The sequence below is a fragment of the Dermochelys coriacea genome, chromosome 4 (genome assembly GCF_009764565.3).
Source record: "Dermochelys coriacea isolate rDerCor1 chromosome 4, rDerCor1.pri.v4, whole genome shotgun sequence".
Taxonomy (NCBI): Eukaryota; Metazoa; Chordata; order Testudines; family Dermochelyidae; genus Dermochelys; species Dermochelys coriacea.
In genome coordinates, this window is record NC_050071.1 from 121,954,928 (window position 1) to 121,971,302 (window position 16,375).

At 42.7% G+C, this 16,375-nt stretch overlaps 1 protein-coding gene across 4 annotated transcripts in view; it reads left to right on the forward strand.

The window, feature by feature from the left end:
• The window catches only part of SORCS2 (sortilin related VPS10 domain containing receptor 2), an 847,342-nt gene that overhangs the window by 760,418 nt on the left and 70,549 nt on the right, over positions 1-16,375 (forward strand). For all 4 annotated transcript variants that reach the window (XM_038400342.2, XM_043512489.1, XM_038400346.2 and 1 more), the window contains exon 12: positions 16,295-16,371. In XM_038400342.2, coding sequence (XP_038256270.1) covers positions 16,295-16,371 — 77 coding nt within the window. The remainder of the gene's footprint in view (positions 1-16,294; positions 16,372-16,375) is intronic.

The window sequence follows — 16,375 nt, forward strand, 5'->3', positions numbered from 1 at the left end:
TTGGTATACCTTTTTGATTGGCTGAGAAAGATTCACATGATCTTATAATGACAGGTTTCAGCATAGCAGCCGTGTTAATCTGTATCCACAAAAAGAACAGGGGTACTTGTGGCACCTTAGAGACTAACAAATTTATTAGAGCATAAGCTTTCATGAACTACAGCTCACTTCATCAGATGCATAGAATGGAACACATAGATAGATAGATAAGTTACCATACAAACTGTGAGAGGCTAATTAGTTAAGATGAGCTATTATCAGCAGGAGAAAATAACTTTTGTAGTGATAATCAAGATGGCCCATTTCGACAGTTGACAAGAAGGTGTGAGGATACTTAAGGAAATAGATTCAATTTGTGTAATGACCCAGCCACTCCCAGTCTCTATTCAAACCCAAGTTAATGATACCTAGTTTGCATATTAATTTAAGCTCAGCAGTTTCTTGTTGGAGTCTCTTTTTGAAGCTTTTCTGTTGCAAAATTGCCACCCTTAAATCTTTTACTGAGTGGCCACAGAGGTTGAAGTGTTCTCCTATCGGTTTTTGAATATTCTGATTCCTGATGTCAGATTTGTGTCCATTTATTCTTTTGCGTAGAGACTGTCCAGTTTGGCCAATATACATGGCAGAGGGGCATTGCTGGCACATGATGACATGTATCACATTGGTAGATGTGCAGGTGAACGAGCTCCTGATGGCATTGCTAATGTGATTAGGTCCTGTGATGGTGTCACTTGAATAAATATGTGGACAGAGTTGGCATCAGGCTTTGTTGCAAGGACAGGTTCCTGGGTTAGTGTTTTTGTTGTGTGGTGTGTGGTTGCTGGTGAGTATTTGCTTCAGGTTGGGGGGCTGTCTGTAAGCGAGGACTGGTCTGCCTCCCAAGATCTGTGAGAGTGAAGGATCATTTTTTAGGCTAGGTTGTAAATGTTTGATGATGCGCTGGAAAGGTTTTAGTTGGGGGCTGAAGGTGACAGCTAGTGACGTTCTGTTATTTTCTTTGTTGGGCCTGTCCTGTAGTAGGTGACTTCTGGGTACTCTTCTGGCTCTGTCAATCTGTTTCTTCACTTCAGCAGGTGGGTATTGTAGTTGTAAGAATTCTTGATAGAGATCTTGTAGGTGTTTGTCTCTGTCTGAGGGGTTGGAGCAAATGCAGTTGTATCGTAGAGCTTGGCTGTAGACAATGGATCATGTGGTGTGTCCTGGATGGAAGCTGGAGGCATGTAGGTAAGTATAGTGGTCAGTAGGTTTCCAGTATAGGGTGGTGTTTATGTGACCATCGCTTATTAGCACAGTAGTGTCCAGGAAATGGACTGCTTGTGTGGATTGGTCTAGGCTGAGGTTGATGGTGGGATGGAAATTGTTGAAATTATGGTGGAATTCCTCAAGAGCTTCTTTTCCATGGGTCCAGATGATGAAAATGTCATCAATCCTGCTGATAATAACTCACCTTAACTAATTAGCCTCTCACAGTTTGTATGGTAACTTCTAACTTATCTGTAGGTATATATGTATATATCTTACTATATGTTCCATTCTATGCATTAGATGAAGCGAGCAGCTCATGAAAGCTTATGCTCTAATAAATTTGTTAGTCTCTAAAGTGCCACAAGCACTCCTGTTCTTTTTGCATGGTCTTATAAATTAAGTCTGAAGTGCCTCAATAAAGGGAGTTTGTAGAAAAATCTTTTAAAAGAGTATGGTGAACCTATACACCTGATGTTCCAACTATTAGAGGACATTTTTGGCCTTATTGGTTAAAAAATGACCTCCTGTGGGCTACAATAGTCTCACCTTTGAATGGCATAGAGTACAGCTGGTTACTTTTTCAGCCCATGGTGTGATAACTTTTTCAATATAAATTTGAACTGTCATCGGTGTATAGTATTATTATTTTGTTATTTATTATTTGTTTGAATGCAGACACTGCACATGGGCCTGATCCAGACCCAACTGAAGTAAATGAAAAGACTTACTCTTGCTGTGCTCCTATGGAATTACCCCAGATTTATTCTGATGTAGCCAGGGGCAGAATTTGTCCGAATCACCAGGCAAACAGTGGAGATGGGCAGTGGTGCTGCAGTTTGTGTGTGTGTGCATTGCATTCAATGAACCTTAAAATGTGGATGGATGGGACTAGAGCTAGTAGAGCGGGGAATTTTGGACAAATAGTTTATTTGCTGAAAATGTAGTTTCAGTCAACCCAAAACTATTTGTGAATTTGACAAGAATTAGCTAAATTAGTTGCCACCACTGCCTCCTACCTTATAACATTTCCCCCAGTGGTTAGGCTTCACACCAGGGCTGTGGAAGACCAAGTTTGAATTCTTGCTGAGGAGCACGGATTTGATCCCAGGTCTCTCCTTTCCCAGTGAGTGCCCTAATCACCAGGCAATTCTGGCCTGAGTCTCTCGCCATTTCTCCTGTTGATGCTGTTCCACTTTGTATAAAATACTTGAATAGCGGGTCTCCTGAATCCCCAGTGAGCGCACTAACCAATGGCCTAAAAGTTATGACACAATTAGCACTATATCCTTCGGTTATTTTGCGAAGCTAGCCCTTAAAAATGCCCAGAAATAAATATTTTTTTTGTTTGACCCAAAACAGACTTTTCGATCTGCCAAAATTTTTCACCAATTTTTAGGTTCCGGTCAAACTGAATTTTTTTTTATTTGTTTTTCTTTTAAGAATGGCCACCAAACTGAAAAATGAGTTATTCTCCCAGCTCTACTTATTACCTCATGTAAGGGAAGATGTTCCAAGCCAGTATAAAGGGCAGTGTGAAAGAAAGCATGGAGATGAGAAAAGGAGACAGACTAGTGAGGCTGAGATGCTGGCAGAGTGAAGTGAGTGGGGGATATGGGAGAAGAGCAAAAATCAGAAGCTATGATAGGAAACAGTACCATGAGCTAGAGCAGGGGTTCTCAACCTTTTTCTTTCTGAACCCTCCTCCCCCGAACATTCTATAAAAACTTCAGGTACCTCCAGTTTTTCTGCATATAAAAGTCAGGGCTGGCATTAGTGGGTAGCAAGCATGACAATTGCCTGTGGCCCCACACCACAGGGCCCCACATGAAGCTAAGTTGCTCAGGCTTCGGCTTCAGCCCCAGGTGGCGGGGCTTGGCACCCTGGGCTTCAGCCCCACATGGTGGAGCTGTGGCTTTCTGCCCTGGGCCCCAGCAAGTCTAACACTGACCTTGCTTGGCAGACCCCTGAAACCCGCTCACGGACCCCACGAGGGCCCCAGACCCTTGGTTTAGAAATGCTGAGCTAGAGGAGATTTGTGAAGAGACTTTCAAGATCAGGGCAAAGTTTGAACTTGGTGAAGAAAGCCAAGAGAGATGTGACTGACCAGTGAGGGAAGATCATGAACTTCACAGCAGCTACATAGAGCTTCAGAATTTACTTGGGATTTTTTTTAACAGAACTTTTCAGATTGTAGCTCTTCAATATTTTTTCAGTTGTGTTGCTTTATAATGGCTTTCACTTCATCGTTCTCTCTCATGTGTTGGCTTCTTCTCCTGGGGTTGTTCACAATTTGGCTATTTCTCACTTTCTGTGTCACTTGATTGCATTGGCTGCTATTATGCACATTGTTTGTTGCTTTCTCTTGATTGCTACACTTATTATGCATATGTTTCATTAATGGTTGCACTCAGTTGGAGGTTGGAAGTGTTCAAGACACTTTGACTGCTGGTAAAATCCTTATTGTGTTGCTGTGTCTGATTTTTCACTCTATCTTTGTCTCTTTATTTTCATAGTTTCTTTAATTTGAGGGGTTTGTTCAGTTAGTTCTACCTGATTATCTATTGTTGTAAATTGGTTTATATTTTGTAGTGTTGTTAGGCAAACTTCTGGCACTGTGTAGCTGGCTGGTCTTGTCTAGCAGGTTTCTTTATGCAGTCGGAGACTTGACTTTAAAAACATATATAAAGGGAACGTAGTTCCCATGAGAAATGCATTGACAGCAGTGGAAATTTAAGTCACTTATAAAGCCACAGAATAGATGCAGTATACCCAGCAGCAATCATGTTTCCCTGTATGCACCGCCTACATGTCTCTTAACTCTGACCTGGAGAAGACCTAGGGCTTGTCTGTGCTGCCCTGCGGTTTGGACTATGGGGGTGTGAATAGCAGTGGGCACCAAAGTACTGTAACTCCTGCATGTAGATGATACAGGTGCAGGCTAAAAGATTCCTAGTTCACATGAACATAGTCCACAGCTGAAAAGGTTCATTCCTTTTCCCAGTGCAATACATAGCCTCTCTGCCAAGCATGTAAGCAAGAGCACCATTGGTGGCCATATTTTTGACAAAAACACATTTCTGCACAACAAAAACCAAACCTACCAACTCATTTCACTCATAGAATCGTAGAACTGGAAGGGACCTCAAGAAGTCATCTATTCCAGTCCCCTGCACTCAAGGCAGGACTAAGTATTATCTAGACCATCCCTGACAGATGTTTGTCCAACAGGCTCTTAAAAATCCCCAGTGATCAAGATTCCACAACCTCCCTAGGCAATTTATTCCAGTGCTTAACCACTCTGACAGTTAGGAAGTTTTTCTTAATGTCCAACCTAAACTGTCCTTGCTGCAATTTAAGCCCATTGCTTCTTGTCCTATCCTCAGAGGTTAAGAAGAACAATTTTTCTCCCTCCTCTTTGTAACAACCTTTTATGTACTTGAAGACTGTTATCATGTCCCCTCTCAGTCTTCTCCAGACTAAATAAACCCAATTTTTTCAATCTTCCCTCATAGGTCATATTTTCTAGACCTTTAATCATTTTTGTTGCTCTTCTCTAGACTTCTCCAATTTGTCCCCATCTTTCCTGAAATGTGTCCCCCAGAACTGGACACAATACTCAAGTTGAGGCCTAATCAGCGCAGAGTAGAGTGGAAGAATTACTTCTGGTGTCTTGCTTACAATACTCCTGTTAATAAATCCCATGATCCCACCTCATATAACTAAACAGCAAATGGATGGTAGCATCTTTCAGTCATCATCAAATCAACTACTTAGTATGAAAGACTTTCTATCCCAGTAACTGCTACTACTGCTATTTAGTTTACAGAAGAGCTTCCTTTAGCCAAGGCACTTTGCAATTTAAAAAAGTACACTTACATTGGGTCATGAAGAGAAGTATCAATAAGAGAGAAAAGAGATAAGAATATTTAGTATTATCAGCATATAAACAATAGCAAAAAGCAAAACTAGCAATGAGTTGACTACTATAATCTGTGCAAAGGAAGACGAGGAGTGGACCAGGAACGGAACCCTGTGGTATGGAATGAAAATGGAAAGAGAGTTTGCTAACCCATGACAGCCAAAAGAAATGCTAGGAAAGATAAGACTGGAATCATGAGAGTACAGAGCTTTGTATTCCAAAGAAGCAGGTAGTCAGTAGGAATGAAAGAAGTACAAAAGGCAAGGAGAGTAAGAACATGAGAGGGGAAGAGAAACATGTTTAGCAGAGGAGAGGAAATTAGAAACAGACAGGAAAGCAGTCAGTGGAATAGTTAGAGATATTCTGGCTGTAAAGGAGATCAGATAACGTGGTGTGAAAGAGAGGTTCAAAGTTAGGAGTGAATAAGTATGGTCCATAACTTTTAAAGAGAAAAAGAAGATCAGAGATGGTGGTTTAAACCCTGGAGCTGCCCAGGGCTCCCTTTGAACTCACCTGTATTCCAAATTATTCTCTGTGTTGGCAATTGTTTTTGTGTTCCATGCTCATTGTATTTCCCTTCATTAGCACATTCATGTTTTGCTACTGTCTCTTTTCTTTTCTTTGTTTTATATTGGGTATAACAGACATTACATGATATCCTATATGCAGTTACCCAGAAGGAACGTGAGAAAGTTTGTGCTTTAATTTGCTAGGATTGTTGCATAGATTTTGTTCATTTTTGTAGGTGTCTTTTAAATTTGATGTTCCAATATCTTTTTTAAAGAATCCCTAATTCCTGATTATGGGGTTGGTCCTGGAAAGTGCTGAGTCCTCTCCCAAGGTGCTGAGTCCCACTGAGATCTGTAGGAGCTGAAGATACTCAAAGCAACTCCTCTTTACTTCCTTTTCTCAGTTGACTTTTAGGATTGATAGTGATAGTTTCTTCAATAATTAGAGACTGGTTCACACCAAAACCTAAATATGAATATACCTGAATTTATGGGCAAATTTGCATCTGAATTCAGATCCCAATTTTGCAGCTCAGGCCAATCTCTTTCAAAAGGATGCTTGCTATGTTGGTCCAAGGATTTTAGAGAGACAAGGTGGATGAAGTAATATCTTTTATTGGACCAACTTCTGTGGGTGAAAGAGAGAGAAGCTTTTGAGCTTCACAGAGCTCTTCAGAAGAAAATGCTTGTCTGTTTCACCCACAGAAGTTGGTCCAATAAAAGATATTACCACACTGTCTCTCAGTAGGAGGAATGTTTAACACTATTTAATTGTGATAGTTTTCTGTGATGCTGGCATCTCAGTGTAAAAGAGAACAAAAGAATCCAATGTTACTATAACCAAAAGTCTCGAGCACTGTAATTTTTAAAAGGACAGCATTGTACCCAAAACGAACAGTGTTTCCAAAGGGTTCTTAGGCCTTATCTACACTACACAGTTTTGTTGACAAAAGTCAGCTTTCATTGACAAAACACTGGAGGTGTACACACACTGAAGTGCTCCTCTCCTAATGTAAATCCCCTACTATGCCAACATGGGCGGTGTGTGACTCCTCCATTCAGGGAAGCTGTGCGCACTCAGACCAGGGCCCAGCCCCGAGGCCTGCCCCTCTCAGCCTCCACCCCCCCTGGTCATACTCAGCCCACTCCCGCTCGCCTCTCGTGCCTCTGCCCCCCTCTCCGCTCGCACCTGTTCACCCCCTCCACAGCCCCCTACCTGCTGCTTATGCCTTTTCACCCCCTTCCCTGGCCCCACCCACCCACCACTTGTGCCTCTTCACCTCCTCCCCCGGGCTTCCCCCCTCCCGCCTACTGGCCAGCCAGCTAGCTAGCTGAACTGGCCAGCTGCTCACCACTTGAGCAAGGTCCCCATGTGGGCAGAGAGGGGACAGGAAGAGGCAGAGCCTCAGGAGGAGAAGACAAGTGGGGTCTTGGAGCAGAGTGCAAGTGGGGCTACAGCCGGGACACCCACCCTTTCAGTGGTGGTGCATTCCAAAGGCGGCAGGCTGGCTGTTTGGGGAGGCTTAGCCTCTCTAGCCACTTATATCTGCTGCCTATGTATGCCAACATCATAAACCCACCTCAGTGAGAGGCATAGGATATATATCTGTGTACTTAGGGAGATGCAGTATTTGTGTAGACACTGACTGCCGGGTTGCTGCTGGTTCTCTGCTCCAAGCCAGACTGCCACTCAGGCTCCCGGCTTGGGCTGCCACCTGGGCTCTCCACTCCACACTGGGAGCCCTGCTGCTACCTAGGGTCCCAGCTCCCCACTCCCCGCCAGGAGCACGGCAGGCTAGTGCACTCCGGGTGCACATCTCCCCGCCAGAAGTGAGAAGCCCTGCGCCACTGCCCCCTGCTCCTGGCTGGGAGTGCAAAGGTGAGAAGCGCCGGGAAGCAGCTGGGGTCCTGGTGGGTGGCTGCGCAGAGCTAAGGGCCCTCAGTCCCCCACGTTGCCCCTCTTCAGTTGGTGGAAGCACTCCTAGTGAGGATGCGTACCACCGACAGGAGAGTAGTATGGACATCAGCCACTGCAATAATTAATGCGGTGGCTCTAAGTCAACTTAACATAGGTTGACTTAAGATTGCAGTGTAGACATAGCCTTAGATGGTCAAATGTTTCCTTTCTGCAAGCATTGATGATGTAGTTGTAGTTTTCTGCATAATTTCCAACTCTGAGCTTTCATTGTGATTGCTGATTTCACTAGGTCCTTTCTTAAACCTAAAACAGTTTTATGTTAAAAAAATAATTTTCTTGTGCAATTGTATTAGTAAAATCTTAGGTTTCAGTTCTATATGTGGCCTATTCCAGAGCTCAACTATTCTTATAATTAGAAAGTTTTCCAAATGTCTAACCTAAATCTCACTTGTTGCAGATTTCAGAGTAGCAGCCGTGTTAGTCTGTATTCGCAAAAAGAAAAGGAGTACTTGTGGCACCTTAGAGACTAACAAATTTATTAGAGCATAAGCTTTCGTGAGCTACAGCTCACTTCATCGGATGCATTTGGTGGAAAAAACAGAGGAGAGATTTATATACACACACATGTTCTCTGTGTGTGTGTATATAAATCTCTCCTCTGTTTTTTCCACCAAATGCATCCGATGAAGTGAGCTGTAGCTCACGAAAGCTTATGCTCTAATAAATTTGTTAGTCTCTAAGGTGCCACAAGTACTCCTTTTCTTTTTGTTGCAGATTAAGCCCATTACTCCTTGTCCAGCCTTCAGTGGACATGGACAACAGATGATCACCATCCTCTTTATAACAGCCTTTAACATATTTGAAGATGGTTATCAGGTCTTCCCTCATTCTTTTTTTCTCAAGAGTAAACATGCCCAGTTTTTTAACCTTTCCTCATAGGTCAGGTTTTCTAAACCTTTTCACATTTTTGTTGCTTTCTTCTCTGGAGTATCTCCAATTTGTTCACATCTTTCCTAAAGTTTGGCACCCACAGTTGGACACAGTACTCCAGCCAAAGCTTCCCCAGTAGATCAGGACAGTGACCTCCTATGTCTTACACCCAGAACAATATTAGTCTTTTTCACAACTGCATCTCGTTGACTCGTATTCAATTTGTGATCCACTCCAACCCCCAGATCCTTTTAATCAGCGCTATCACTGAGTTAGTTATTTCCCATTTTCAGTTGTTCATTTTATTTTTCCTTTCTGAGTGAAGTACTTTGTACTTACCTTTATTGAATTTCATCTTGATTTCAGACCAGTTCTCCAGTTTGTCAAAGTCATTTTGAATTAGAACCTGTCCTTTAAAGTGCTTGCTACCATTCCTATCTTGGTGTCATCCGCAAATTTTATAAACATATTCTCTACTCCATTATCCAAGTCATTAATAAAAATATTGAATAGTACAAGACCCAGGAGTGACCCCAGCAGAACCCCATTAGATGCACTCTCCCAGTTTGACAGTGAACCACTGATAACTACTCTTTGAGTAGGGTCTTTCAACCAATTGTGCAACTACCTTATAGTAATTTCATCTAGCCACGTGGGACTGTGTCAAAGGTCTTACTAAAAGCAAGATCCATTTTATCTGATACTTCCTACCATCCAATAGGCCAATAATACTGTCAAAGAAAAAAAATAGGTTGGTTTTACATGGTTTGTTCTTGACAAATCCATGCTGGCTATTCCTTATAATCCTATTATTCTTTAAGTGCTCACAAATTGATTATTTAATCATTTGTTCCAGTGTTTTTCCAGGTATTGAAGATAGGCTGACCAGTCTATAATTCCCCAGGTCCTCTTTGTCCCCCTTTTTAAAGATATATACTATGTTTGCCGGCATCCTATCCTCTGGGACTTTGCCCATCCTCCATGAGTTTTCAAAGATAATTGCTAGTGGTTCCGAGACAGCTTCAGCTAGTTCCTTAAGTACCCTAGGATGAATTTCATCAGGCCCCATTGACTTGAATACATCTAACTTATCTAAAAATTCTTGAACCTGTTCTTTCCATATTTTGGCTTGCATTCCTTCCCCCTGTTTTTTTTTTTTGTTCGTTTTTTTTTTAAATATTAATTGTGTTATATATCACCATTAACCTTTTTTAGTGAAGACTGAAAAAAATAGGCATTAAACACCTCAGCCATCTTGATGTTGTCATTTCTAGCTTACTTTACCCACTAAGTAGAGAACCTACACTTTCCTTCATTTTTCTCTTTATCCTAATGTGTTTAAAGAACCTCTTCTTGTTGGCCTTTTACGTCCCTTACTAGGTGTAATTCATTTTGTGCCTCAGCCTTTCTGACTTGGTCCCTACATTTTGTGCTACTCTTTTGTTCACCTCCTCAGTAATTTTTCCATGTTTCCACTTTTTGTAGGACACTTTTTTTTTATATTTCAGGTCATTAAAGAGTTCCTGATAGAGCCATGTTGGCCTCTTTCTATTCTTCCTATTTTTTCTTTGCACTGGGATAATTTGCAATTGTGCCTTTCAACTTGTCTCCTTGAGAAACTGACAGGTCTCCTGAACAGCTTTTTCCCCTTTAGATTTTCTAACCATGGGACCTTACCTGTCAGTTCTCTGAGTCTGTTAAAATCTACTTCTCATGATCAGTTATGATCATTTCATGATCACTTTCACGCAAACTGCCTTCCGCCTTCAGATTCGCTACCAATTCCTCCCTGTTGGTCAGAATCAAGGCTAAAATGACTGCTCCCTGGTTACTTCCTCCACTTTCTGAAAAAAAATGTTGTCTCAATACCTCCAAGAATTTACTGAAAAATTTATGTTTTGATGTATTACTTTTCCAACAGATGTCTGAGTAGTTAAAATCCCTCATTACTATCATGTCTTGTGTTTTGGATATTTCTGTTGTTTGTTCTAGAAATGCCTCATCTACCTCCTCTTCCTGATTTGGTGGTATGTATTAGGCCCCTACCTGGCATCACTCCTATTTCTTACCCCTTTTATCTTTACCCAGGGACTTTCAGCTAGTCTGCCTCTCACTTCCTTCTGCACCTCTTGATGTATAATGCAATACCTGCTCTTTTTTTATCTTGCATATCCTTCCTGAAGAAGCTATACCCCTCTATACCATATTCCAGTCATGAGACTTATCCCACAAGTCTCTGTGATGCCAGTTAAGGCCTAATTTAGCTATGTATTAATACTTCCAGGTCTGTTAATTCCCCATAATGGTTGCATTTGTTTCTAGACGTCTAAGATGTTAAGCAGATTTCTTCATTGATTTCCCTCTTGTTCCTTCTTTACCCTGTTAACAGGTTTCAGAGTAGCAGCCGTGTTAGTCTGTATTCGCAAAAAGAAAAGGAGTACTTGTGGCACCTTAGAGACTAACAAATTTATTAGAGCATAAGCTTTTGTGAGCTACAGCTCACTTCATCGGATGCATTTGCAAATGCATCCGATGAAGTGAGCTGTAGCTCACGAAAGCTTATGCTCTAATAAATTTGTTAGTCTCTAAGGTGCCACAAGTACTCCTTTTCTTTTTACCCTGTTAAGTATCAGAGGGTAGCCATGTTAGTCTGGATCTGTGAAAGCAGCAAAGAGTCCTGTGGCACCTTATAGACTAACAGATGTATTGGAGCATAAGCTTTCGTGGGTGAACACCCACTTCTTCAGATGCATGTGTCATTGCTGGTGAGAATATGCTTCGGGTTGGCGGGTTGTCTGTGGGTGAGGACACGCAAATTTCAAAACTACGATACCCACACGAGGAAATAAGGAAACAAATCAACAGAGCCAGACGTATACCCAGACGCCTCCTGCTGCAAGACAAGCCCAAGAAAGAAACCAGCAGAACTCCACATACAGTCCTCAGCTAAAACCTCTCCAACGCACCATCAGTGATCTACAACCCATCCTGGACAACGATCCCTCACTTTCACAGGCCTTGGGAAGCAGGCCAGTCCTCGCCCACAGAGAACCCGCCAACCTGAAACATATTCTCATCAGCAACAACACAACGCACCATAGTAACTCTAACTCAGGAACCAATCTATGCAGCAAACCTCGATGCCAACTCTGCCCACATATCTACACCAGCGACACCATCACAGGATCTAACCAGATCAGCCACACCATCACCGGTTCATTCACCTGCATGTCCACCAACATAATATACATCATTACATGCCAGCAATGCCCCTCTGCTATGTACATCGACCAAACTGGACAGTCCCTACATAAAAGGATAAATGGACACAAATCAGATATTAGGAATGGCAATATACAAAAACCTGTAGGAGAACACTTCAATCTCGCCGGACACATAATAGCAGATTTAAAGGTAGCCATCCTGCAGCAAAAAAACTTCAGGATCAGACTTCAAAGAGAAACTGCTGAGCTTCAGTTCATTTGAAAATTTGACACCATCAGCTCAGGATTAAACAAAGACTGTGAATGGCTAGCCAGTTACAAAAGCAGTTTCTCCTCCCTTGGTGTTCACACCTCAACTGCTAGAAGAGGGCCTCCTCCTCCCTGTTTGAACTAACCTCGTTATCCCTAGGCTGATTCTTGCTTGCATATTTATACCTGCTTCTGGAAATTTCCACTACATGCATCTGAAGAATAGGGTATTCACCCACAAAAGCTTATGCTCCAATACATCTGTTAGTCTATAACAGGGTTCTAAAACACCTTTTAGAAGTGGTGTGCCGAGTCTTCATTTATTCACTTTAATTTAAGGTTTTGTGTGCCAATAATACATTTTAATGTTTTTAGATGCTCTCTCTATACAAGTCAATATATTATAAAACTAAACTAATGTTGTATGTAAACAAGGTTTTCAAAATGTTTAAGAAGCTTCGTTTAAAATTAAATTAAAATGCTGATCTTACACCGCTGGCCCGCTCAGCCCACTGCTGGTCTGGGGTTCCGTCCGCCGGCTCCTGCCAGCCAGGCTACCGGCTGTTGGCCCCGCTCAACTCGCTGCCAGTCTGGGATCCCGGCCCTGTACACATAGAGTAGATACCTACCTTCTCCCTGGTTCTAGCCATTCTCTTCCTCTCTCTCTGCACTGAGATGAGGGTGGGAGCGCACTGAGCACAGGGCTGAGGGTGAAGGAGCAGGCTGGGGGTTGGGATGCAGGGTCTGGCCAGGAGCTAGAATGAGGGAGGGGGCTCAGGTTTGGGGCAGGAGGTTTGGGTGTGGAGCGCTTACCTGGGCAGCTCCCATTTGGTGCAAGGGGTGCAGATGGAAATGTGGGGGGGGGGGTGTGCTGGAGCTCCTGTTTGGTGCTCAGGATGGGGGTGGGGATGTGGGGGGTGCAAGAGTCAGGGCATGAGGTGTGGGGGTGTGTGAGGAGGGTACAGGGGTCAGGGCAGCGGGCTGGATGTGTGAGACGAGTGTGCAGGGGTCAAGGCAGAAGGCTGGGTGTGTGTGAGGGGTGTGCAGGGGTCAGGGAAGAGGGTTGGGGTGTGGGTTGGGGTCGTGGGGCTGGGAGCACCCTGCCCTGAGTGGCTCACGGCAGGAGGCTGGAGGGGATATGCCAATTCCACCCCCTTCCCCCAGGTCCCCAAGGAGTGCTGTGGCTCCGATTTTCCCTCTCCCCCTCTGTAGCAAGGGCTGTCAACTGATCAGCCGCTGGGAGGAAGAGGAGGAGGGGCAGGAACCCAGCACAGTGGGGGAAGAGGCACGGGGAGGGGGAAGCTTGCCGGCCCTGAAAGGAGAAAGCGGGGGGTGGAGAAGAGCGGGCCGGGCCGGATTTTTAATGGCACGCTGCTGTAGACAGCAGCGTGCCATTAAAAATTGGTTCGCATGCCATCTTTGGCATGCATGCCATAGGTTGTCGAACCCGGTCTAAAAGGTGCCACAGGACTCTTTGCCGCTTTACGCTGTTGACTCCCAACATCTAGCTCTCTGTTTATGCTCACATGTGAGTTTTTGTCACCTGCCCCCATTGAAACAAGTTTAAGGCCCTCCTCACTAGGTTGGCACCTTGGCTCAAAGATGGTCTTCTACTTCTTGGTCAGGTGGATCCTATCTCTTCCTAGCAGACCTTCTTTCCAGAACAGCATTTCATGGTTGAGGAAGCTAAAGCCCTCCCATTGACACCATCTGCAAAGCAATGCATTCATCTCCAAAATGCACGTGTCCCTCTGTAGGCCCAAGCCCTCAACCTAGAAGATGAACACAACCTACACTCCCAACTCCTTCACTTTGTCTTCCACAGTCTTGTAATGTTTGCTTGCCTTAGCACTCGACACGAGTAGTATGCAGGGTCTGTGCGGCCTCTATTCCATCCCATAGTGGCCTAGGGGGACTGAACTATATGTCTGCTCTCTGACCCTGAGTGTATTCCCCTATAATTTGACAGGTGATGGTGACAATTTGTGTGTTAATGGTTTATAAAGCTTTAACATTTTGAATATCAACATCTGCTCTCACTAAATAATTGTCTGACCCCCACTATTATTTCCTACTACTGTGAAAATTTAAATTGCTAAACAGCTTTAAAAATGCTTACAAATATATGTTGATATTATCCTTCAAAATAAAAATTGAATTCTGCCAATCCTACCTGTAAGGGTCAAGAAGCAATTTTCCCCTCAAATAATTGCATGGATTGTTTGTTGTACTTGATTTTGTTTTTTTCAGGGTGAAGTGGGTTGAAGGGAGGATTGGTGATCATCTGAAGCATCAGGTGATTGCAGTAGTAAGCTATTGCAGTAGTAGGCTAGCTCCAATAAATTCTCTGATAGAGAGAATTTTCTGATCCCATTTTAGCTGTAATTAGGGTTAAATAATTTAAAGTTAAGCTATTAAAGAGCCAAGTACTCATAATCTTGATGGTGTAAATGGAACATATAACTTTGGACAGTGTTTTCTGTCAATCTCTCTCAAGTTCCTTTCATCCTGAATAAACCCTAAGTGTGTGTTTTCATATCTAACACATTTGTTTATATAGTATGTTAGTAAAATTTCATAATGATATCCTAATCTCAAGTGTATTCTTTCCGTACGTCTCTTTTACTTAAAAAAATCTGACAAATGTCATCTATTTTTCCCTAAGAACATACAAATCATACATTTAAGGCAAAATCCCCTCAATAATATCACTTAGGTGCAAAAGCATACTGTGATTGCATCACTTCTAGCTTACTGTAAACTGACTGACAGTTTAACAGTTGGTTATTTGAAGAGCAGCTTGTCACAAGATAGAAATCTATGCTTTTGAAACTGTATTTGTTGAGATCTTATTTCACAAGTTTGCTTTGCAGCCCTCTGAAGACTAGCTACTGCTCTTCAGTGTTTATTGTCAAACTACTGAGCCAGCTTTTTGGCCAGTGTCAGAGTAGAGCATATGATTCTAGTTCAGGATCTTTTTTTACTTACACAGTTTTTGATACCTACTGTTTTTAAGTGCTATAAACCTTCCTTCCTACCACTGAATAAAATCAGCCAGATAAAATAGGAACAGTGATTCAGGATGAATAAAGAGGCTAAGATGGTACTTTACATAATGCCATAAGAGAAAAGAAAACCACTCATTCTTATTTATTGTTAATTTTGTGCAGAGCTTCTGCCAAGATAACCTCAAAAGATATTCACACAGCCTGAGTCAGAGAGATTCTTATTCCAAATACAGTGATCATTGCTTAACCCTACTGGGGGGTTAAGGGATACTATAATAATACTAATAAATAATAGTAATAAGTGTAGTTTATTAAAGAGTAAGCAAGAGGCACCTGTTAAACCTTAGGGACTGACCATTTTCCTAGAGTTAATGGAGATGCCACTGTGGGGCAATGTGTCAAGAAAGAAGTAAGTTTGTGAACTCTCAAAGGAGGCTGGGACTCATAGCAGCAATGTGTTGCATTCTACACCCTCCCTCACCCCATGCTAGGATCCCTGCCCCTTCCTTGACTTGTAAGCATAATTTGCCCCACTTCACTTTCCTGCCAAGGCCTACCTCTTCCCTCATACTATAAAGCACCAGTGGGTATGTGGAAGCAGGAGAAGATGGTTAGATAAACTATGGAGCCCAGAGTGGCTGGCCATCTGGTGAGTGAGGGCAGTTTGGCACTTTTGCAGAAGCAGCTTCTTCCTATGTTCATCGAACAGGAGCAGTGGGGTTGAGGATGGGCTCTAGTTAGAATGAGGAATGCGAGAGAGATTGAATGAGTCCAGGTGGAGGGAGAAAGGTGTTGTGGCAGGGAAGGAGGTGAGAGAACCAGGAAAGGAGATGACACAGCTGCAGTGTCCAGGATAATTCTGAGAAGGTCTGGAGGTCTGGGTAAGTCTTCTTATGGGCCTCTCACAAACCATGCTGTTTCTACTCAGGGAGTCATTTTAAATCATATGGATTAAATATGACAGTTCCCATCCTGCAGTTACTGTCCATCTCTCAACAACCAATTATGTGGAAATTAAACATATGTAATAAAAACACAGCAAATATTAATTATTGTTACTGCAGAAAATAAAGTAATCCTACTTCATCATTTGGGGCCAGTGTGCACTTGTGACTCTCATTAAAATCAGGCCAGCCCCAGTCAAGGATCCCAGGGCAGAATTTGATTTGATCCTCATCTGTTTTCCTGCCTATTTTGCTAAGGAGAGAGGTGACTGTATAAGGAGAGAGGTACTATATAAATGCAAGCTTCACTTTTTTATTTATTTATTTACTTGCTTTCTTTGTGTCCAGGTAATCTGGGCTCCCAGCTGGTTGAGTATAAAGAAGAAATGTACATAACATCTGATTGTGGGAATACCTGGCGGCAGGTAA